Raw genomic sequence first — 25,158 nt, 5'->3', positions numbered from 1 at the left:
CTTCGAATATAATATATATTGGGGATGGCTTTTATATCTATTTTATTGTTAATATAACTTTAAGTTTTTTTTATATAAATGATCTCAAATATACGTCTATATTAGTCCAGTCGTCAGAGATTTGACCCCTAAAAATCATACGAACAAGCTGAATTTCGTATAGAATGTCAATTTAGGAACCCCAAAAAAGATGCAAAAAGTTTATCTCTTTTGCCCTCCAGCTTCTCTCTAAAATGCTCTATCGTAGAGGGCAAAACGGGAATAATCGATTTACCAAAAATCTGTACACCGTAGAAAAAAGTTTTGAGTTAAAAATGTAGCTGAGATAATACCGTTCTCTCAGAAACAACGCTTGAAGTTTCCGGCGAATTTAAATATGTCAGTTAAGCGCGCGAAATTAATTTTAGATCTAATTTGTATCAACTCGACGGTAAAAATATATTTTGATCAGAGTCTCCTATTGAAAAATATGTAAATGAATTTTAAAGGTAATGAGTGCAGTTTTCGTATGCAATGTTTGTATTTTGCCGCAAATGAAGTCAGTTTTTATAAAGGTCTTAAATAAATAAAGGTTTCGCGATTTTTGGCCTTTTTTACGATTCTCATAAATCAATGAAATTTCAATATTTAGTTTTGACAACAAATATGAGGCATTTGAAATGTGCCTACAAAATTGCAGAATTTAAACTTTTAAAGTATAAACGATCACACGTCACGGGAAAGACCTCTACGAAGACGGTATTGGGTGGAATTTGCAACTGAAGTTGTATAGTTTTGAAAAATGTAATTGTGCAACCAAACAGAATTTTTAGATCGTTTGTTATGTGAAAGTTTAAATTCAGCTTTTTTTAGGTATATTTCAAATGCCTCACATTTGTTGTCAAAACTTTATAAAAACTAACTTCATTTGCGGCAGAATACAAAAACTGCTTACAAAAGCTGCACGAGATCAAATTTTTACCGTCGAGTTAATACAAATTTTATTTAAAATTGATTTTGAGCGCGTAACTGTCGCTTCAAGCGCTGTTCATGAGAGAATGAGAGAATGGTTCATTCTACACAAAAAGTGTTAATGAACATTTTTATTCAAAATTATCTCAGCTACATTTTTTCTATGGCTTACAGATTTTTGGCAAATCAATTTTTTCTGTTTTTCCTCATCTATGATGAGGTGTTTTAGGAGGAAACCGGGGACTAAAAGTTGTAAACTTTTTTGTATCTTTTTGGGGACCCTAAATTGACATTCTTTAGAAGTTAAGTGGCATTTTCGTCACTGACGACTGGAGTATATGGTAAATTTTCTAAGAATTTTTCTTAGAAAATCTATTCTAGAAATTCTTCTATTTTTCTTCTAGAAATCTATTTTTTTTGGAAAATGCCCACAGTCTAAGAACTGCCAGGTTTTTTTACATACACAGGCTTACTGTGAGAAAACTAAGGACTGTCAAATATACAGGAAAAATTTTACTTATTTGTGTAATGGATATAAAAATCCAACTAAAATACACCAAGTGACATTTTAGTTGGATTTTATACAGCCAATAGACCAAGAATAAAATTTAAAGTTCATTCTTGCTATACTGAACAAGATGGATGACTTATCAAATTCGAATATGTTGTATAAAGAAATGGCTAATCGATGAATTAAGAAATTCAATCAGAACGGGGTTTTTCATTATTAGCTATAGCTGCAAAAAGACATTGACATAGAAAGAGCTAGATATATGTATTATTGCAGAAAACATTTTACTATTCAATCATACACTTGATTCAATGGAATATAAGATAGCACGTATTTTGTAATTGTAGCTGAAGAACTAAAAAGGAATCTATTAGGATATAATCAATATAGTTTTTTACGAAGAGATTATCTATCTCCTCATTACTAATCTAGTTAGTTGTAGAGTGCATTTAGCAATACAATCGACGGTATTAAGGTTTTTACCAACCCTCAATCATTGAAATATAAAAATTAAAATTACAACCATGAAAGTGTGTTATTTATGTAACAGCGTATATCAGAAATTTACTTCTTATCTATTGTAATTAATTCTCATTCCGATCCTGCCCCTTTATTAATTACAAAGCCATAGAACTGCGACGGCAGAAACCCGTAATCTTCATCATGAACGTCTTCTTCGTCTTTTATTTTACCACACAATCCTTACAATTGATCTAAATACATATCTGCAAATAGCTGTCCTTGTTTTTTCTCTCGAATTGTTATTATAGATAAGCATCGCTTGCTTTAAAACCACCTTTAGCAGAACTATCAAATGCCAAATCTTTGTATGCGTCAGCATCATATAACTCGATGAAATATTGACTATTTTATAATCAGTTAAAAAGAGTAATAACGAATATTCCTTCACAAAAAGTCTACGATTAAAAAACATAATAAAACAGCTGTCTGCTTCAGATATTTGATTTTAGTTCTTGGTAATGTTGTTCTACAGTATGTATAATTCATCATTTACCTCTATTATCTTTAGACAAAAATACTACTGTAAAATTTAAATGTCATTTAACAGAACATATGAGAAGTGTAGTGTTACGCGCACATGACACTCTTGTATATAAATACTCCACTAGTAGTGTTCAGAATATAGTTTCTAATTGTTTAACCATGACCGGAATTTGACTGGAGCATGACCGGAACTGGAGTTGATAGGGAAAATTTGCACGTGTCCGTGAAGACTTAATTTCTTTCTTAATGTTTCCCTGTCAATGAAAATCGGATCCCATATTCTTGTTTATTGAGATTCAGATGCCGTATATTGAATGTGTGGGATGGTACTTATCCAACTTCATCATTTTGAAAAAATTGACTAAAAACTGACTTTTTGACATGAATAAACAGTTATGAAATGCTTGGCAATGCTGCTAAAAATAAAATAATTGAACTATATATACTAATCATATATACTACCTAAGCAAAATAATACTGCTATGTATAGACAAGATTACCGTAAAACTAATTTGAAACTACTCAAAGAAGACATCAACCATAACCTCCCTGAGTTAGGTAACATGTCAACAATCAACCAAGTTGACACAGGTATTTCTAGAATTGGAAGTCTTCTTCAAAAGGCTCCACTTCTCTCGATTCCAATAAATCAATACAATCCATATACTTCAATGCTCCTCCAAAGAATCATAGCAAAGATCAAAATAAAACGCAGACTATTCAGAGACTATAAAAGATTCCGAGACTCCCTCATTAAAATAGAATACAACCGTCTCTCATTGTTAATTTAGGCAGTTACAGCCAGCCTTGACTACCGGGATGGTTCAAAATTGTGGAACCAATCCAAAATCCTAACTGGACAAAAAACACAGACCCATTCTCATCTCAAATTCAATAACATCATTATCAACAATCCACAAGATAAGGCCGAGATATTAAAAAATTCACTCCAGGCCGCACTCACCTCCCTAAATAATCCAAATTTTAATGAGCGATCTAAAAGGAAAGCCGATAGAACAGCGAAAGACCTACTCTACAACTCTCCACCTCACATGGAGGCCCATCCTCTTCCGATGGTGCCAGATGGTGTCAGAAGACACTGTCAGGCAGATGTGTAACTTTGGTAAAAACACATCTGGCCAGATGGCATACACAGAATATGCCTCAAAAAACTAAACTCCCAGAGAGTATTATCCCGCTACTTACCAACATAATCAATGCTTGCCTCTCGCTGTGTTACTATCCTACTCCCTGGAAAGTGGCCGGCACAGTCATGATTCCCAAACCAGGGAAAACCCGAACCAGCACTGAATCCTCTAGACCAATTTTCCTAGAATTCCTAAAGGCAAACTTTATCATCCCAAACTTCCAATTTTAATTCAGAGCTGAACGCTCGACACAAAATGCATTGATTGAATCAGCAACCTTCATATCACAATCCGTCAACGAAAATAATAGATACGCCATATGTATCTTCCTAGATGTCCAGAAGGCCTTTGATCAGGTTTCGCACATAAGCTTGATTAAAAAGCTCCATCTAATTACATTTACATCACATTTACTTCACAAGCTGAAGTCCCCTAGGGCTCAATTCTAGCACCAATATTATACACAGTCTACAATAGTGACATCTCCCACCCCTCAAATAGATCAGAGTCAATATTCCTGTATGCTATATGCTCTTTACCACAGGCACATATCTTGTGACGTTGAGACATACATCTGTATTCGAGAGGACGCAAAATCTGCTAGACAGAATTGTTAGGCGGTGCAACAAGTGAAGAGTTACACTTAATCCTACAAAAACTCAAGTGATCCTATTCAGATCTCCTCATAGTCGCAATGCTGGGAGGACCAGATAGTCCTCCTCGGAGAGAATCTGGAATTCAGGAACTCGGTGTCGGAAGTACATCTTAGTAGGACTCCCAATTGGAACATCGACATCAACAACACTCTAGACAGGTTGAAGAAAAGCTAATCTCCTAGAAGCACTATTTGAAAATTTGACAATACATCAAAATAAAACTCTTTTGCGCAGCTACAAGACCTTCATCAGGTCCTATGGTATCTTCGCGTCACTAAACACTCAAGTCAAGCCAACACCATTCTGGCAACAAAAAGGAAAATCCTTAGGAAGTGCATGAGGAAACATGCGTATTATCCATCAACATTTATTTATCAAGTTGCGAACATTCCAACAATAAAAGACAGAATCCGCACTATCAGCAGAAGATACGTCCTCCGCACAATAGCTGGCTCCAACAACAGAGCCAAACAAACTCTAAAGACTCCTTGCCATCGCCTAGGGCATGCACTCACCAGGCTCCCCCAAATAAAAGTTCTATTCCCTCCAGGTAAGCTTCTACACTTCGCTGGTAACAAACTTCTTGATGAGTATTACGACGCCCTAGAATCAACCCCCTCAAATCACAGATAAAATAGCTGCACGACAAAAACGCTGACCCAAGAGCCGTTCCCTTTGTATGGCTGGTGACACCAGAGGTACCTTCTGCTCATGGCTTGGTTGGCCAACTTAAAAACTCTTCTTCATGATGCTTTTTCTAACAAACACTAACTTCTTCAAAGCCCGTAGCTACCCAAAACTACCTGCCTCGTTGCTCACCCCCTCAAAAGCTCCCGCAACAAAAAAAGGTAGTTATATTATTTTTATAAATTCTTTTGTAAAACTGAGATGATAAGAATGTAACGTCTTAATAATTTTATAAAAACGGTTGCCATTAAAACTAGTATCGTGATACTTATATAAAGTTATATGAAGTCCCACGCAAGGCATTTTATTCTCCTTAAAAAATAGATTAAAAGATCCTTGCGATAGTTTTCTTTGTTGTTAGACATACCTACTATTCTTTTTCAAAATTTATTCAAGTGCAAGCTAATATTTTATATCTGATTAAACATGAACTTAAATTTGAGAATTATTGTGTCATGGCCAGGACAAAAATGTGATTTGGCAAATTACTTGCAGCAGTGATTGAACGATACACCAAGTGGATAGACATTTATACATATTAGTTTTAAATTTGGAAGGAGGGAGGCGCAATGGTGCGTCGTTTTTGTAAAAACTTATGTATACTAGCCAAAAAACTTTCAATACCGTAGTCAAATATCTTTGGAGCAAAAAAGACAAAAAAAAATTCTCAGATACTTCTTCTTTTCTTTTCATAGGTTAGGTATATGACCTATGGTTAGTGGGTGATATTTTTAAAGTATAATACTTCCTTAACCTTCTGATGACCAACCGTTTTTTCTTACACTGATGACCAATGGGGGTCAAAATTTACCCCCGGTCAAATATGACAATGGACAAAAAAATGAAGTTGTTTTAAGAAATAAAATATTGTATTTGTAATTTCAATGTTGGAGTTGTATCAACAAATGATTAATAAACATTAGTAAAGCACATTTTTAATCACAACTGAACAAAAACAGGAAATATCATTCTGAAATTATATATGACTGTATATATATTTTTTTAATATTGGAATGTTCCTTGCAGACAAAATGTTTTCATTTATCGCATTTCGATGTGAATTTTCTGTCAGATGATCGACTACAAATTTTACATCGGCCACGTTTCCTGGAATTTTGAGTTGTTTCTGCATGTTCATAATCTTCTGAAAATTTTGTTAGTACCATATCTATGGCTATTTGAATGTGTTTATGTAAACCTTGATGCGGTCAGGATTGTATAAAGGATGTAACTAGCTCAAGGGCCAAATCTTGAAGAAAGAGCCTCCTTCGAAAAGATTTTTCTTTTTCTTAGTGTACATTTTTATCTATGTACAGGGCAAATGCACATAGCACCTATGTCAATAAATTTGAAAAATACAACTAGAGGCCACCGCTTTATATTACGATTGCATGAATATTCCTTGACCATTTTATCCAAACTATCTACTGTACTGATCTACTGAACATATCATGAAGATGGCTTTAGATGGATGGGCCGGTGGAGTAACAGTGGCTGGTAGGAAAATCTCCAATTTAAGATTTGCTGATGACACTACACTTATAGCAGCAAATGAGCAAGAAATGTTTAATCTCCTGCAAACAGTTGAGTACGAACGCAATAAAGTTGGTCTGAAAATCAATAAAGCTAAGACAAAAATAATGGTGGTCGACAGATTCCACACTATTCAACTGACTAACATGTTACAGGAATACCAGATAGTTGTCTATCTTGGGTTTAGTATAACTAACGATGGTAACTGCGAAGAAGAAGTTCGGAGACGTATTGGTATGACAAAAAATACGATGAGTCGCCTAACTAAAGTTTGGAAAGACAGATCTATCTCTCAAAATATCAAGATAAGACTGGTGAATGCCCTTGTATTCTCAATATTTCTATGGATGGGGGGCAGAGACTTGGACTCTTCGTGGACACGAGTCCCAAAAAATTGATGCCTTTGAAATGTGGTGCTGGAGAAGAATGCTGCGCATACCTTGGACAGCTCATAGGACAAACGTTTCCATTCTAAACCAACATGAGATTAAAAAAAGGCTGTCCACAAAATGTCTGCAACGTGTTCTGTAATTTTTCGGTCACGTGGTTCGCAGAGGTGACGATAGTTTGTAGAGATTAATTGTTTCTGGAAACGTTCCGGGGAGAAGATCAAGAGGACGATCACCAACTAGATGTTCTGAATAAATTAAGAATTCATCTAGAAACTCATTCTGGGAAGCTCTCAGAGCAGCTGAAGATAGAGACCAATGGAGAAAAATTGTTAGGAATATTGGAAGATCCTACGATCCTCAGTAATGGGAAAACGACAAGAGAGAGAGAGAGAGAGAGTTCTACTGCACCTTTGTGTTTGTTATAGTCCAAAATAATTTGGGGCTTATAGGCTGTTTCTACACCAGACACATTTAGGTCAGAATGTTGCGTACTGCGGAACGAACGTAATGTAAATTGAGTAGCTGATACATCAACTATGGCAGTCTAGGATCTCACCATATCACAAAAAAGCAGCAAATGAAAAATATCAAATCACACATCTCACGTAACAAATAACTACCGATTATGTCTCAATTAGGAATCAAATAACAGCAAACAACCGAAATGCGGAAGAACTCGTCTAAAATACAAAACTGCTACTAATAAAATATAAAAATACACACAGCAACCTGCTGCTAATGAATCATACCAAAATACAATCGCAAGTTTTAAAAAGAACTCACTGACTATTATCTGTAAACTTGTTTTTATGTGTTTTGAGAGAATTTTTAGATTAAATTTTTTTGGCAACCAACTCTGGACGGTAGCCAACCGGTTAACCTTACTTCATTTGTCTATAGACGTGGTTTTCACAAAAAACATTACATTTCGAATTGTAACAGATTTTTCGATATTATTATATTGTTCTATAATTCGCTTTTTCTTCGTTTAGAAGAGCTAAGGAATATTTCTTTTAGGATGCGGTTAATTTGTGTTCTAGTTTAATAATGTAGCTGATTTACAGTCTTTTAGTTAGCAGTTTTTTCCGACTCAGTTTTTCTGAGCCTTCTATTATTTTTTCTATGTCATCTGTCATTGTAGATTATGTTCTTTCCCATATGGTCATATTAAGTTATAGAGTAGCTGGAGGACTACTGCTATTGTTGAAATCTATTTTTACTATTTCGTGAAAGTTTCTTTATTGCTTTTTCAATAGTATAATATCTTTGAGCATCAGCATTTTTAAATAATCAATCATTCTTCGATACCTTGTTTGGATCGCCTTTCCCTCTTCTTCTTTTTTTCATCTAGTCATGACTCTGTCTGTTTACAATGTGTCTCCAGCAAGTTGTCGCTTCATCGTTTTCAGTGGTTGTCTTCGTATTGGGGAACCGTTTTTCGCCGTCTTCATCATCATCATCTTTGGCTCGACAATCCTCTGTGGATCCTGGCCTGCTTTAAGATTAGTCGCCATTCTGCTCGGTTTCTGTGCCATCATTGGATCTCTAGTATCCCTAAGTCGGTCTCAACTTCATTTAACCACCTAATTCGCGGTCGGTGTCTGCTTTTTCTTTCTATAGGTGTTCCTATCCTTAACTTTTTAGCAATCATGTTGTCAGGCATATTCGTATTATGTGCCTGGCCCTTCTACATCGCTGTGTTTTAATGAACGTTACATCTGGTTCATTAAAGAGTTAGTATAATTCGAACATCATTTTTTTGCGCCACTACCCTTGACCGTTTATAGCTCCAAATATTTTGCGGAGTACCTTACGCTCGAATATTCCCAAAAGTCTTTTATCCTTCTGCGTTAGAGTCCATGTTTCCTCCCCGTATGTGAGGACCGGTCTCAGCAGTGTTTTGAATTTAATAATTTTAGTTTTCCTTTGGATATTGCTTGAGTGGAATTGTTTTTGAAGTCCATAGTGTGCCCTATTTGTAAGGTTTATTCGTCTTTTAATTTCTTCGCTTGTTTTATTGGTAGTAGTCACTAGCGAGCCAAGGTATGTGAAGCTGTCAACACGTTTAAAGATGTGACTTCCAAATGCTGTTTCCTGTTCCTCATTTGCTATATGTAGGATCGTTAGTAAGCAACATGTACTTGGTTTTATCTTCGTTGATGACTAGACCGACTTATTTCGCCGCCGTTTTCAATTCTAGAAAATATTGCTCAACATCTCGCTTGCTACGCCCTATTATGTCAATGTCATCAGCGTATGCTAAGATTTGTATCGATCTATTGTAAATAGTACCGCCGTCTCTAATTCGTGTGTCTCGGACTGCCTTTTCCAAGGCAATGTTAAATAGGAGGCAAGCCAGGGCATCCCCTTGTCTGAGTCCATCCTTTATCTCAAAGGATCGAGAATTTTCTCCCTGTATCCTAAAGCTGGGTTTTAAGTTATACATTGTCTTTCTCGTTAATCGGATAAGTTTTTCTGGTATACCAAACTCACGCATTGAATGGTTTTCTCGAGGATCTGTCTTATTCACTACTCTATTTGTTGTCATTCTGCTTATAAGATCGTTCCATTCTACTCTTCTCTTTCTTACTCAGTCCTTAAGCTCTAGCTCGGTTATATAGTGTCTTACCATCAATATCAATTTTTCTCAGTTTTCATCTCTGCTATATCTAGCATCCTTTTTGTTCCCTCTGTGTCAGGGCGTATTTCTGCCACGTATGTCATAATTAATCTGATGACTGTTTTGTAAATTCTGGTTTTCATTTCTTTCCTGATATTTTCATTCGTGCATATTGTTTTATTCAGGCATCCTGCGGCTCTGTTTGCTCTTTTCACTTGATCTTCCACTTCTGTTTCGAGTTTTCTGTAGCCAGTCAATGTGATGATATTTAAACTCCATCACTTACATAGCTCCATACATATCTTTAGGTTGGACGCGGCTATTTTGGAAAAGTACATTTATGCCAAAATGTGACTCACAGGTACTCAGCGTATTCCTAAATACAAACTGACTTTCATCTAGGTCTCTTTCGCAATAACTTCTTATTTCTCAATGTTTGGCTCATCAGATTGATTTATCTTTTTACCTACTCTTTCTTCGAAATTGCTATAAAACAGCCTTTATCCACTCCTCAGGAATTTCACCAGGTACACTCATCATTAAAAAGCTTAACTAGAATAACGATGCGGTTCTCTTGTATCATTTTTAAGAGTTCAGCTGGGATGTTGTTTGGTTCAGTTGCTTTCTTGGTTTTGATGGATTTAACGGAATGAAGAATTTCATTTTTTAAAACTTTAAGTCCTTGATTTACATTGCACTGTGTGCTTGGCCTGTCATATTGGAACAATTCAGTTATATAGTTTTTTCTGGACTTGGGATTAATTGCATCGGGTATAGCCCTACTTAATTTACCCCACAAGTAACAAAGGCAAAGTTTAACAAATAACAAGCATAGAAAAGCTTATTATTTTATTATATTTCGCACAATAACTCGATATCGAAGGTTGATTGGAAAGATTTTCACTTCCATATTTAGATTTATTTTCATTTGTGACTCTCTTTATTAAAGAAGGTTTTTTTGTTTAAAATTCCATTAAAAAAATCATATTGTTTTACTTTTTATACTGCATGTACAGATACAACTGCTTGTAATTTTACATTTTCTGCAAATAATAGGCGAATAAACGGGCAAATTGGGACAAGCCAGGTGTGAGTGATCGATGGGAAGCTTTTCAAGTCGACTGCTAACACTGAATTGTGAAATCTTGAAACAAACTTTTCAAATGCAAATGCACAAACGGTAGTCATAACATTAAACCTGCACGAGTGATTTAACGGTGAATAAATCTCGCTTCTGAGAGTAATTGAGTCATGGAATCTTAACAGTTCAACGCTCAGGTGTCTTCCATTTTGAACGAACTCCGGCTTCTTCCTGGAAAAACGTAAAAAATAAGATTATTTTGGTGTGTACGCATAGAGAATTTACATATACAATTTTTACACTCCTTTTGTTATTATCGTGCTCCAATAGTTGTATAAAAAAGAACGGTATAACCATTTATACTCGATTTGGAAATGAATGATAACATAGGTTTTATCGCAAAAGAGGAGTAAACATTTTTTTTACAATTTTACTATACTCTACTTAACTGAAATAAAAAAAGTTTTTTAGTAAGTTTTCACTAAACTTTGACCATCCTGATAAGTTTCGATCCCTAAACCAATCTTATTTGAAAACGTTCCCGCTAGCTTAATATTCGGTAATAAGTAATGTTCCTTAATGGCCTTAATAAGTTCTTGACCTAAAGTGGTTAGAAACAATCTTCTTTCCATTATTTGATTTTGCTGAACTCCATTAAAAATTACGTTAGCATTTAATCCTGCAATGTCCAAAATGCGAAACCATATTACTTGAGGCCATCTACGAGTTCTTCTGCCAGTTTTATAGCATGCACATTTCCTATCCAATGAATCCACCCCACCTTTTGTCTCGTTGTAAAAATTTATAATCTCTGACTTTCCATTAACCATTGTATTGGAATGATGCATAGTTGACACTAACAACACTGTACGATTTTTCTTAGGAACAAAAGATACAAGGCTCTCGCTTCTTGTAAAACCAAATAAGGCAGAATTAGGTGGCCTGTTTTTTTTGGGGTTAAAATTCAGCAGGAACCTCTCTTTTATTTCTTTTTAGAGTTCCAACATATGAAATTTTATGGCTTCTCAGTTCTTTTATGAGCGCAATGGACGAAAACCAATTATCTGCTGTTATGTTTCTATTTGTACCAGAAATGGGTGGAATAAGTGTCAAAACATCTAGAGTGGGGATGGATAACTTTTTTGGATTTGCTCTGCGTGTATCTTTTCCAGTATATATAAAACCATTTAGCAAATAATGTGTCTTAGAGTCTACTAAACACTGCATTTTCAGACCGTATTTGTCTGGCTTATTTTTGAGTTACATCCTGAATTGGCACCTTCCTCTAAATGCAATAAGCATTTCATCTATTGTGAGATATTCACCACAGCTATAATTGGACTGGCAATTAATTATAAACATATTAAAAATATTGGATATAGCTGCCAGTTTATCTCCGTGCGCAATACGTTCTTGTCTAGTAGCTGGGTCGTCAAAACAAAGGCTTCCAAGCAAAAAATAAAATCGGTTTAGTGACATGGTTGCTCGAAATATATCACAGCCAGTACCATTCGTAACAAATAAAGACCTTAAATCTTCATTATTGGATTTAAATACCCCAGCTAAATATAATAAGCCTAAGAAGGCCTTTAATTCAATTAAGTCAAGATGATTGGTATATTGACACGATAAATTGTGTAAATTATATTTAGAAGCCATATTAGTTATTCGTTCATTGGTTTTCTCAAGAATTTCTTGCAATATATCGTGGCTAATAATACATTCCCAAGCATCAACTGGTTTCTCTGGCATACTAGCTCGAGCTTTTCCAATAACACCAGGTAAATGACTAATTAAATTATGCTTATGTGTACTTGAAAAGGTGGGAGAAGTTTTAGACCACTTGTACCTATTTTTGCCATAAAACACATCCCTTGAGTCAGCTATATCACTTTCTTCACCCGAATATTCACTACCAGTTTCGGAATTATTAATTTGCCAATTTTTTTTGTCATCATCGTCCCATTCCTCTTCACTGTCTGTTTCGTGATCACTGTGTTCACTAGCCTGGTCTAAAAACTCACTGTCACTATCTAGTCCATTGTCCATAATTTTTTGTCCCTCCTCTTCAAGTTCTTTCTGTGTCAGAGGACGTTTATTGCGACTTTCACCCCGCCATTTCAAACTACTCGTTAATTGCACTAGAAACACTTATAAAAGTTACAAGAAGAAATAGGTGAACCGCAAATTCTCGACGCTAGTAGTAAACTTTTACTCCGACATGCATCTACATTTCACCCTTGAAAAACCCTATCTTTTTTACTCTTTCTTCTTCTTAAGGTGACTTCTCCATTACTAAAGGTTGGCTATAACTACAGCAAATTGCTCTCTATCTTGAGCTGTTCTTAGTATCGAATGTGTGTCCATGCCTGTCCAGTCTCTTACATTCTTCAACCAGGAGCATTTTCTTCTTCCTGGACCTCTTCTTCCTTCCACTTTCCCTTCCATTATAAGTCGTAGGAAGTTGTATTTTTCTCCTCTGTAAATATGTCCTAGATAACTCGTTTTTCTGTTTTTTACAATATTTAGGAGTTTTCTCTCAATACCCATTCTTCTTAGCACCTCGTTGTTGTTCACGTGCTCTGTCCAAGAGATCTTCAGCACCCTTCGAAGAACCCACATCTCAAAGACTTCTATACGCCTCATGCTTGTAATTCCGAGAGTCCATGTTTCCACTCCGTATAGCAATATGGAATAAATAAACGTTTTTACAAATTGGTATCGGATATACAACGATAACTTAGAGTTTATTAGGAATTTTTTCATTCGTTGAAATGCGGACCTAGCATATTCTATACGAGCACGTATTTCGACCTCGTGGTCAAGATCGTTTGTTATCCAGCAACCAAGATACTCGAATCTTTGTACTTTCACTCTTTACGTGGAGAAAAGACGTTAAAATGAAAATAAAAATTGCATTTTATTTCGAATTCAAATTCCACTATCCTTTTACATGTGTTTCGATTTATTCAACTCTTATCAGGAACACTTACAGAAGTTCTAAATGAAATGAAATGTATTTTAGTATTTGGCCGTTATAATTAAAATAACAGCCTGATACGCTAGCAGCGTCTATACGAAGTACTATAACAAGAAGTCGGGAGACCTCTTTCAATAGCGAAAAAGGTGAACCGCAAATTCTTCTTTTCTTTACGTAAAGAGTGTAAAAGATAGTGTTTTTTAAGGGTGAATTGTAGATGCATGGCGGAGTAAAAGTTTATCTCTAGCGTCGTTCAACAGCCTCCAGTAAGAGGATTTGAATTTGATGGTAAAAATATAGTAAAAATCTAGCAGAGCACTTTTGTATTTCCAACAGAATTTTACATTCAGCTAGCGTAAGTGTGTAGCTGGTGCAATGTTTCCCATTAACTGTCGCTTAGAGGATGGATAAAACATTATGAGGGTTGCTAACATTCAATAAAAACTTTTGGCACAGCAATTTCTGATTTCAGGTACATTCTCATTAATGGTAGTTGAAGGATGAAAAATTACTAGGATTGTAATAAATTAGTACAAATCTAGCACAACACTGTGGTATTTCGTATTTCCGAAAAGATTTTTTTATACTCAACTAGCGTAAATGTGTAGCTGATGAAATGTTTCCTATTAAGGGTGGCTTAGGAGTAAAAAATTATAAGGTTAGTTACTTTAGTAAAAACTTACCAGAACCCTTTCTTATTTCAGTTATAAATAAAATAAAATGAAATTATAAAAAAAGATTCAATTTCAACTTAAATTTTAACCCAGCAGAATTATTGACTTCCCACAGGAGTTAGTTGAGGGGTAAAAATTACTAGGGTGGCGATAAATTCGTAAAAGCCTAGCAGAGCACTGTGCTATATTATAAATATATTTTTTTAAATTCTGATTGCTTGAATAGTAAGCTAACAGAATCGCTGTTTGAGGGTAAAAAATTATTGGGTTGGTAATAAATCACTGAAAAATGGGTAAAAAAATATTCTACAAGCAAAAAGTTTTTTTTGCGGCCAAATAAAAAATCACATAAGAAAGCTGCACTCTTCACCTTTGAAAAGCTTTTTGATTTTTGTTAATAGGACACTCTAATCAAAAGATATCGAGTTTTTACCGTCGTGATACAAATAGATTGCAAAATTGGCTTGTTTCCCCCTCTTTTTTGTAATTATTGCTATTTTGTAGTAAGGGAATAGATTAAAAAAATTTTAACCAGCGATTTCTTATAGAAAATTCAATTGCCGCTATTTTGTTTCATTACGACTTTTCTCCAAAATGAATTGTTAAGTTATAAGCAAGGAAAGTAGAAAAAAATCGATTTTTTTAAGTAATTTTTAAATATTTTAATTTTTTTATTAACGGTCCCGATCTGTTTGAGAGGGAAGATACGTGAATTATTATTACTGAAGTTACCGTCTAACTATTTCTGTAAAAATCTGAATGCCACCTCTCACATCCAAAAGTCGTTTTTCACAGATTTGTCCTGATCTAGTAAGCAGATGTACCGAATGGAAAAACCAGTGTACTCATCTACCACTGCAAACGAATCTGAAAAGTTCGTCAGAACAATTATAATTTCTTTGATCAGCTATATTGAAATGAAGATCAGCTACATAATAAAAGGATGATCTAAGAATTTATTGAAATGAAAAATCAAGATATACCAGCAAAATTAATCAGATTAACAAAAATGACCATGGAAGGAGCTTGAGCTAAAGTAACAACAGAAGAAGGTAGCACAAAATCAATTGCAATAGAAACAGGAGTGCGGCAAGGCGATTCCCTGTCAACCACATTATTCAACATAGCAGTAGAAGGAACAGTCAAGGCCAGCAAAATTAAAGAAACTATAGCCCACTCCTCAACACAAATAGTTGCATATGTAGATGATTTAGTTCTTATGGGAAGAGACAAGGAAAGATTAAAAGAAGCAGTAACAATCCTGGCAAAAGAAGCACGGAAAAGAGGTCTAGAAATTAACGAAGGAAAAACAAAATATCTACTCTGCTCTAGAAGAGAAGATAACAGGACGAGAGAAATCAAAATAGAAAACTACACTTTTGAAACAGTCCAACAATTTAAATATTTGGGAGTAATAGTGAATGCCCAAGGCAACAAAATATATTGGAGATGTCATAGGCTCATGAAGGACAAGAACTTATCCAGAAATACAAAACTGAAAATATACAGAGTTGCAGAGAATTTTCAAAAGGAAAATCCTCAGACGGATTATGGGCCTGATAAGAATGGACAACGGAAAAATGAGAAGAAGAATGAACCATAAACTAAGAGACAAAATGAAGGGAGAAGATATAGTTAGATTTATTAAAGCACAGAGGTTGAGATGGCTGGGATACATAGAGAGAAGGAAAAACGACCTACTGGTCAAGAAGATCACCAGATGGAAACCAGCAACTGAAAGACCAAGGGGAAGACCCAGAGAGAAATGGGAGGATCAGGTCATGAGAGATATCAAAATTCTGGAAGTGTGAAACTGGAGGGAACTATGCACATATCGAAATAAGTGGAAGAAAATTGTAACGAAGGCCAAATCATACAACAAACTTTGACAACATACAAGTGGAATGCAGAGTGATTCACCGCAATAAGCAAAGCTTTAAGTAAGAGCAGCAAACATTCCACCCGGAATGAAAATCCCTGATGATGATCTAAGAATTATTAACTAAGACTGTTTACAAACAACACACGATCGAGAACTTTTGATACAAACAGAGGTAGTCTATGTCCAGCAGTGCATTTAAAAGAATCTGTTGATAATTTAAATATATATTGTATTTTTCTGCATATTGGTTTCCTACATACTTTCATAATATTCACAATACTGATACATTTTTAAACAAGTTGTTTGTTACATCGTGTTAAATAACACACTCGTGCATCCCTAAAATGCAATAAATTTAGTTATTTCAGCATGCACTTGTTTAAAATCTACGAACTTTCCGCTGCCAAGGTACGTGTATACAATAAACCTGACAGAAAAACAGACTTGTCAGAAAAGCAGAACCGTATTAACGATTACAACTGAAAGAGTTACAACCTCTCCGAGATGTGTTTACATCCAGTGGAAAACGCCAGATCCCCGTGCAATGTAAATTATTTTGGTTTACGTAAATGCTAAATATACGTATAAAAACATGGATGCCCTTGTCGGCTTCCTAGTGGTGAATACGAGATCGAAACTGGATGAACACAAACGAGTCGATAGTGGCGGAATATGGTTTTGTTAAGTTGTGAGTGCATCAGTGACGAAGAAGTAAAGAAAACTAAAAAGATCAGGATGGTCGCCAGGATGATTTACAAGGCAAGTTTTTGACTTACTTTATTTTGAATGTATGCAATCTCTCGTAGTAGTTTTCAGTTGAAAATTATTTTCTTGTATAGGTCACCATGTACGTTCGCTATGTTGTATAGTTACTTGTTTGTTCACTACTTTTTTAATATATCTAAACTTTCAAGAGTTTATCTTCTTCTTCTTGTGGTGTCGTTACGGATGTTGGCTACTAGCATGGCAATTCTAACTTTATTGACCGCAGCTCGAAATAGTCCTGAAGTGGTCAAAGAAAACCATTTTCGTAAGTTCTGGAGCCAAGATATTCTTCCTCTTCCTGGTCCCCTCTTTCCGTAGACCCTTCCCTGTAATATAAGTTGCAGCAGGTTATATCTATGATCGTTTCGCATTATATGTCCAAGATATTCTAGCTTGCGCTGTTTCACTGTGGATATAATTTTACATATTTTATCCATCCGACGTAGAACCTCAATGTTTGTTATTCAGTCCACCCAGGAAATCCTCAGTATCCGTCTATAATACCACATCTCAAACGCCTCGAGTTTTCCCATGGATGCCTCGGTTAGTATCCATGATTCAACCCCATAGAGCAGCACTGTAAACACGTAGCATCTCAATATACGGATTTTCGTTTTCAAGGGTAGGTCGTGGCTCTTAAATATCTTGCTCATTCTGACAAATGCTGACCTGGCTTTTTCAATTCTTTGTTTTATCTCAACTGAGTGGTCCCATTGGTCGTTTATGGTGGTTCCTAAATAGTAGTAACGTGGCACTTGTAGTATTTGTTGCTGATCTACCAGTAATTGACTAGGTGGAATATGCTTCTTAGTGATGACCATGTACTTTGTTTTCTTGATGTTAAAATCAAGCCCGTATTCTTGACTGATTCTCCACAATTGCGTTACTAGTGCCTGTATACCTTCTAAACTGTCTGCAAAGAGGAAGGTGTCATCTGCATATCTGATGTTATTCAGGCGCTCACCATTTATGAGAATACCCTCTTCGATATGCTCTAAGGCCTGGCTCATGACGTGTTCCGAATAGACGTTAAATAATAGGGGAAGGTCTGTGTTATCCATATCAGTTGCCTTTAGTATATCCATGAGTTTATCGTGCTTGATTCTGTCGAAAGCTTTCTGGTAGTCGATAAAGCATACATAAATATCGCAGTTGACGTCTCTGCACCTTTGAAATAATACCTGAACCGCGAACAAGGCTTCTCTTGTACCTAACGCATCCCTGAATCCAAACTGCGTTCGTGAGATCTGTGACTCGCATTTCTGATAAATTCTTCTGTGTATTATCTTTAAGAAGGTCTTAAGAATGTGGCTCATTAGACTAATAATACGATGCTCTTCGCATTTTTTTGCATTAGGTTTTTTAGGTATAGCAATAAATGTAGATTTTAACCAGCTCTCTGGGATTTTTTCCGACTCATAGATATTATTGAACGTTGTCGTAAGCCATTTTACTTCTTCGTCTCCCATGATTTTTGGAAATTCTGAATGAAAGTTGTCGGGCCCTGGTGCTTTACCTGCTTTGGTTGCTTTAATTACGGCTTTGACTTCCTCTTGAGTGATTGGTGGTCCTGTGTCGTATTCCATAATTAGCTGGTTGTTATCTCTGTCGTCATCGAATGTCTTCTCAACGTATCTCTTCCATATATTCTTTGTTTGTTCAATGTCTATTACCGGGTCGCCATGATCATCAGTCATATGTCCTGATCTCTTGGATTTGTACATTCCTGCTGCCTCTTTTACCTTAAAAACGATTAAACGAGTCGTGTCTACTTTCCAATGATTCTATTTCTCTGCATTGATCTTACAACCATTTGTTTTTGCTTTCTCTAATAGTTTTTCTTATTTCTTTGTAAATTCGTTTATAATCTCACATGTCTCTGTTTTTAGCTCTTCTTCTATTTTCCATCATATTTAGGATTTTATCAGTAATCCACTCTTTCTTTTTAACCGTTGTTGGGCGAAGATATTTATCTAGGATTGTCTGGTTAATTTGTTGTAGTTTTGCCATTTCATTATCTGGTTCATTAGCTTTGTCTGTATTTTTTAATTCTTTTTGTATATAGGTTTGTATCTGGTGCCTGGTGTCTTTATTTTTTAATGGTCCTAAATCGTATTTTCTTGCTTTTGCATCTTTCTTCTTCAGCTTTAGTCTGATGTTAACTACCAGTGGGTTATGGTCCGACCCGATATCAGCACCAATATATGTTTTTTATTCACCATAATGTAATCAATTTGGTTTCTGATGATGTGATCTGGGGTGTCTTGAGGTGATCTCCACGTATATAATCTCCTAGCTGGTAGTTTAAAGAAAGTGTTGGTGATTACCAGTTGTTCTTCCACAGCGAAGGTGATCAGGCGATCTCTGCGTTCGTTTCGTTCCCCCAGTCCAAAGGGTCCTACGGTTTCTCCACATCTACCCTTTCCCACTTTGGCATTTAAGTCTCCTATAAGTAAGAGTTTATAGAGGCACCAACATAGCCTGTAGCCTATGTTGTATCAAACTTTCTTGAGCTGGTTTCAGTAATGTGTTTTATTTTGTTTTTTATTTTATACCACTTTTTATTTACATCCATAATTTGTTTGTTGTCAGTTAGTGTTTTTTGCATATTAACATTCACATTATTTCTTAATTCGTTTTTTATTTCTTCGTTTTTAGCATTCTTACATTAATTTTTGGTTGTTGTTTTCTGAGTTCAATTATTTTTAATTTTATTTTCACGTCAGCAACTAACGGATTGTGGTCTGAGTTAACATCTGCTCCAGAATAAGTTTTAACTGAGGTTATAGAGTTTTTATATCTGCTAGTTTTGAGTAGGTACTAAAGAATAAAAAAAAATTGGTCCCAAGAGAGTGCTTTCAAATTTCAAAATCAATGTTTTCAAAAAGTGGATATTTTCTGATTTTCTGTGCAATTTGTCATTATATTTGATATAATAATGTAGCTATATATATATATATATATATATATATATATATATATATATATATATATATATATATATATATATATGTATATAAAATAAAGTTTTATTTTGAGGTTGCAGTCATTAATAGGGCAGGAAAGTGAAACTCTTTGTTCTTTAATCAAGCTTTCGCAAAATTTATTTGCTTCTTCAGGATATGCTAAAATATGGTATCAGTAAATACAATGACATTAGAATTAAATAACATTGTATAAAAGTAGTATAAAAATTTACAACATGAGGTTAATCCATTAAATGTTTAAATTGACAAAACATTAAAACTTAACTTATCAAAATTATATAGTTATGTAAGTACAATATTTTAATTTTATTTAATTTTGTATAAATTCATAATGAATTTATACGGATTGTCTTCTATACACTGGTCAGGAGATTTCGCCAGCAAATGTAGGAGGCTTCATTATTCCGTTGACAGAGAAACAAATCACTTCTGCTTTACCTTTTTACCTTTACCTCTCACTTGCTTGGTCTTTTCAATTTCTAGGCGGATATTTTTAAGGGTACTCGTTCTCTCATTATGTCTTTGCTTTACTAGACTTTTATTACTTCAAATTATTTAATCATATCTTATTTTGTCTCTTCGATTTCTCTTTTCATATCTTCTTTACTCACTTTAAGGCCTCTATTTTTGATAAAAGACTCATGAGCAACTCTTGTTGCTGACGACGTTATTCTTCAGCTTCTTTCTCTTCCTGATGACGTCTCTCTTCAGCTTCTTGTCGACGTTTTTGTTTCTCTTGCCGTTTTTCGTCAGCCTCTTTTTCTTGTAGACGACGTTGTTCCATTGCGGCAATCATATCTCGGATTTTCCTCCATCTTGGTCTCGTTTCTTATTTTTACCATATAAATTCTCGAAAATAACTTATTTCACTTAATCCCACTTTCTTCTGGCACCCATTGTTATATTTTTCTGTGGGTCCAGGGATTAAGCGAAAGTACACGTAGTTAAACTAATTTTATTTAACTCACTATAAAAACCCACTAATAATAACAAAATAACTAAATAACAAATTAACTAAATAACAAATATCTCATTAATAATAAATTCTCGTATATCGGAAAAAAAGACAGTTAATATTTGATTTCACGTATAGTGTCTCTGTATATTCGTCGCTTATACGTATTTTATCAAAGCAGAATTCATCAGAGCGACTGGTACAGGAGCTCTAAAAATGAAATCAGATCTTTTCCGTCAAGAGAAGCAATAATAAAATAACTTCAATAAAGACTCTACAGCGCCATCTGAGAATAAAACCAGAAAGTAAAAATCCGAAGATTTCTTGGTTGACGAAACCGCACTTCAGATTTTTATTTACTCTTTATGAGTACAAGAAATAGGAGGAGAACAAAGAGGAGAAAAACAGAATACTTCGGCCATATAATTAGAGGACCTAAATACCATCTACTTCGCCTTATAATACAAGGAAAAGTGGAAGGAAAGAGATGGATTGGTCGAAAGAAACTTTCATGGCCGCGTAATATTAGACAATGGTGTGGTTCCACAGTAGAAGAATTATTTCGCGCAGCAGCCGACAGAGAAAGGTTTCAGGAAATTGTAAACATGATGACGGCCAACGTCTGAATACGTACACGGCACCCAAAGAAGTACAAGAAATCAGTTCACCAAAGATTGTTGCTTAGATGAGTAGATATGTTGTGCAATGTAATTTTTAGATTCCCCATGTCTTTCTTTTCATCTTTTTCATTGTCTGTTTTGCCTTGTAGTTTATGGAAGGCACATATTTAAGCTAACATGTGAAGTTTGGTTTCGTCAACCAAAAAATCTTTGCTAATCGCATAAAACTTCTCAAAGTGAAGCTGCAGCTGTTTTTATACAAGAACATATGTTCTAGATCTTGCCAGCGAAGGCGTGAACGCCGAGTGAGCGATTTTAACAGGAAAATATCGCGAATGAAGCATTGATAGAACGCCATGTAGAATTTTCGAGATATTACAGGACCGTAATTACAGTCATATAACAATATATCATAAAACTGAAGCCTCAAAGAATCGATTGCGATCTGCTGAAATACCTCTAGAGTCACTGTTTGGAAAGTGCAGTTGTTTAAATATTCGCTCTCTGGGATAAACAAATTGAATAACTTACCTATTGAATCGATCTAGCTGAGATTTAGCTTACTTCAATAACTCATTAATTGTCATAATAATTTCAAGTAGTTCGATTATATATCATGCAAAAACAGAGTTATTCATCTCGGTCAATTGTTCATGTATTTTAATGTAGGAACTCTAAAATTAAAGAACTTGTTAATGTAACGAGTCCGTTACTTAAATAATCGTTTACCTTTTTTTTGTGACTGGAATCTTTTAATTTAATTCTAAATTAAATTCATATTGAAATATTCTTAAACTAAATATTTAAATAACTCCCAGTAAATCTTATTTTCTAAGGTTGGCATTAAACCGCGCCACCAGTGGTAAGATTCTGAAAGTACATCCACTCGACGACGTGTAGAACCTTAACAGGGCACTTGTCAACTGGATGTGATCGAAGAAGGATCGTTTCGATCAGAGTAGTAGCGGCTGGGAAGTGCCATTTTTTTCTCGAATTGAGTTTAAGTTTATTTTATTGTCAAGAGCTGTTTGTTTTAGAAGAAATCATTTGAGTTATTTTGTTGTTTGTATGAGGATACTTTCAGTTGGATCACCCTAGCCGCCTACTCCCAGAATCCAGTTGCAAGTCAGGGGAAGAAATCTTTTTTAGTTTTTTTTTGGGTTGTACTTACTAAGGACAAGGGGAAGAAATTTCAAGTTCATTTATTGGAAATTTAAGAAGAATTTTAAGTTGACTTATTTGTCTAAGAGTACCTGATCCAGGGAATCCAGGTTTGGTGTACCTTTTACCACCTGAGTCTAGTTCTCCACCGGATCATCTTCAAGGGAAACCTACGGAAACCGGCAGGAAGAACTTACTTTTATTTTTGGTTCTCACTCAATTATTTTAAATAACTTTTGCTACATCCTCTTCAAGGTTTTAACTTTTGGTTCCACTTTTAATTTAAATATATATTCTTAATAATAAATACCTTCAATTTTCTTAAAACATTAATTATTGTAACTTAATTTAATTATTTATTGTCTACCAAGGGATGAGGTTATAACTCTCCCTTGAATTTCTCTTTGTTAGGTTATCGTGTGCACACATATCCAGAGAGTTTTCACTTGAAAACCTAGACAATTCTTGAACGAAAACTAAACTATTAGTGAGTAGTATATAATTATATTTATTATTTATACATTATTATTGGGTATAACTTTGTCACGATTTGAAATTAAGGGGTATATCAGGGGTAAACTGTTTTATAATTATATTCAGGGATTTTACTGTAAATATAGCTATAGTTAACTGTACATAAGAGGTGGTGGTTTAGTATATAAGCATTTAAAATAGTCTGTACCCAAGTTTGGTAATTATTAAAGTTGTGGTTAAAATTTAATATTTCAATTAGTACCTATCTTTCATATTTCAGCAATACAAGATATCTCGGAAGAAAACATTAACCTTCCTGGCGCCCAAGCATTCATTAGAGCAACTTTTATCTTTCATCTGTTTATTTCTTGGTGGTTTTCTTGTCATTAGTTCTTATATCTTACGGTCTCTGTAGGGCATGCAAATTGGCCGAATCCTTCTTTGAGTGTCAAGTGGTCATTCTCCTGCATAGTCGCTAGCCAACACTTAATTCTGCTATATTTTAAAATTCATATTTACCCTTTATTTATTTCTTTTACATAATTTATTTCTATCTAATCCCTTCCATCTTCCGTTATTCCACATATTAGTTCGTTGGTGTATCAAGGTGCATTTTAGAGTTCACCCTTTTGCTACACTGGATAGAGTCACCCAGACTCCTTAGCACATTTTTGTTACATTAAGATCTACAACTTTTTATTTGAACGATTTTTCTCTATAATGTATTAGAAACGTTTTATATGCAAAAATGATGAAAAAATTTTTTTTGATTATTTAAAAAAACTAGGCAAAATCGTACGTCTTCAAAGATTTATCATTAGCTATCCCTTATATACCGTTTAAAACCTTAGTACCGTTAAAAACCGGTATAAGATTTTACATGAAATCGATTATTTTTGACAGATAGACTGGGGTATTACCATGCAACCATATTTTAGGAGTTTGCTTCTACAAACACATTTCAGTTGACTGAATTTATATAAGATCTTTACATATTTTTATACTCAAACACAAAATACATCAATCATTTTGAAGATAGTGGCAAACATACGCAGCACTGATCCGTTTTGTTCAAGCATTAAAACATAAAGTACATCAACACCAATACGAACATATTTTTCGAGATATTTTAGTAGAAATGCATGAGAGAAATAAATATTTCGTTTGGGTTATTTATCATAAATGTGTCCGCGTGCTTGATTCGGAAATAATTTCGCATCGGGCTATTAATTCGCATCCACTTTGCGAAAATATGTTATTTTCAATTTCGCGAGTAAGTCACATGATGCACACGTAGAGCTTGTCAGAAAATGACTCTTTTTATTGCAAATCCTTACGTTTTCACAGATTTAGTAGGTGTTACAAAAATCAGCAACATAAAAAAAATTTTTTAATAAAATATCCCAACGTGGCATATTTATTATATTATAATAAGCAGTTTTTGTCTAGGTTAAATTACTAACAAGAAAATATAAACAAAATACCTACTCACTAGCGATCCTTAGACTCTAATAACTTAATTACACACATTTTGGCGTGTATTACTACCCCAGTGTACTCTGCTTTATACTAACACTTCACCAACTAGAAAGACTTCTTTCTTTTGAGTCTCCTGACCAAATTCACATTGTCAAGGAGCTGGATCACCTCGGGGTTACTGTAATTGAAAAGTCATTTTTCGTGACTTCTGGCAAAATTCTCGACGGTCTGATTATCAGTGTCTATCTTATAAGTTCCTATGGAGGTCACTGTTACTGAATTACCAAGGGGCATTAACGATGTTCTTCAGCACCTTATTCTAAAAACGCTGTATTATGTCTATATCGCTTTTGCTGACATAACCCCACATCTGGATGCCACATGTCCATACGGGCTTAAGAATTTGTTTGCACAGAAGAATTTTAGGAATGTTTTCCTAATAACCAATACATTTTCTTGTACCTTATGCCAAGCTCTTCTCGTTTCTTGTTTACGTGGGGTTTCCAGCGATGCCTTGCATCTAGAGTGATACCCAAATATTTTTGCTGAGTCTGCATACTTAGTTAGGACGGACTTAGTTTCATTCGCCACAGTGTA

The 25,158-nt window shown here is 34.8% G+C and overlaps 1 protein-coding gene across 7 annotated transcripts in view; it reads left to right on the top strand.

Moving 5' to 3' along the window:
- tmod (tropomodulin) overlaps nucleotides 1–25,158 on the top strand; it is a 351,180-nt gene that overhangs the window by 105,960 nt on the left and 220,062 nt on the right. For 6 of the 7 annotated variants that reach the window (XR_011951597.1, XR_011951596.1, XM_072540129.1 and 3 more), the window contains exon 1: nucleotides 16,727–16,879. The exons of the other annotated variant lie outside the window; for it this stretch is intronic. Coding sequence is in view for 4 of the 6 variants with exons in the window: in XM_072540129.1 (XP_072396230.1) it covers nucleotides 16,793–16,879 (87 nt within the window). In the remaining 2 variants the exon portion in view is untranslated. Of the gene's footprint in view, nucleotides 1–16,726; nucleotides 16,880–25,158 lie in introns of those variants that run through there. 7 annotated transcript variants of the gene reach the window in all.

Source organism: Diabrotica undecimpunctata, chromosome 8, assembly GCF_040954645.1.
Source record: "Diabrotica undecimpunctata isolate CICGRU chromosome 8, icDiaUnde3, whole genome shotgun sequence".
NCBI classification, from domain to species: Eukaryota; Metazoa; Arthropoda; class Insecta; order Coleoptera; family Chrysomelidae; genus Diabrotica; species Diabrotica undecimpunctata.
The sequence above is the reverse complement of the archived record's forward strand: the minus strand, read 5'-3'. Positions and strand labels throughout refer to the sequence as shown.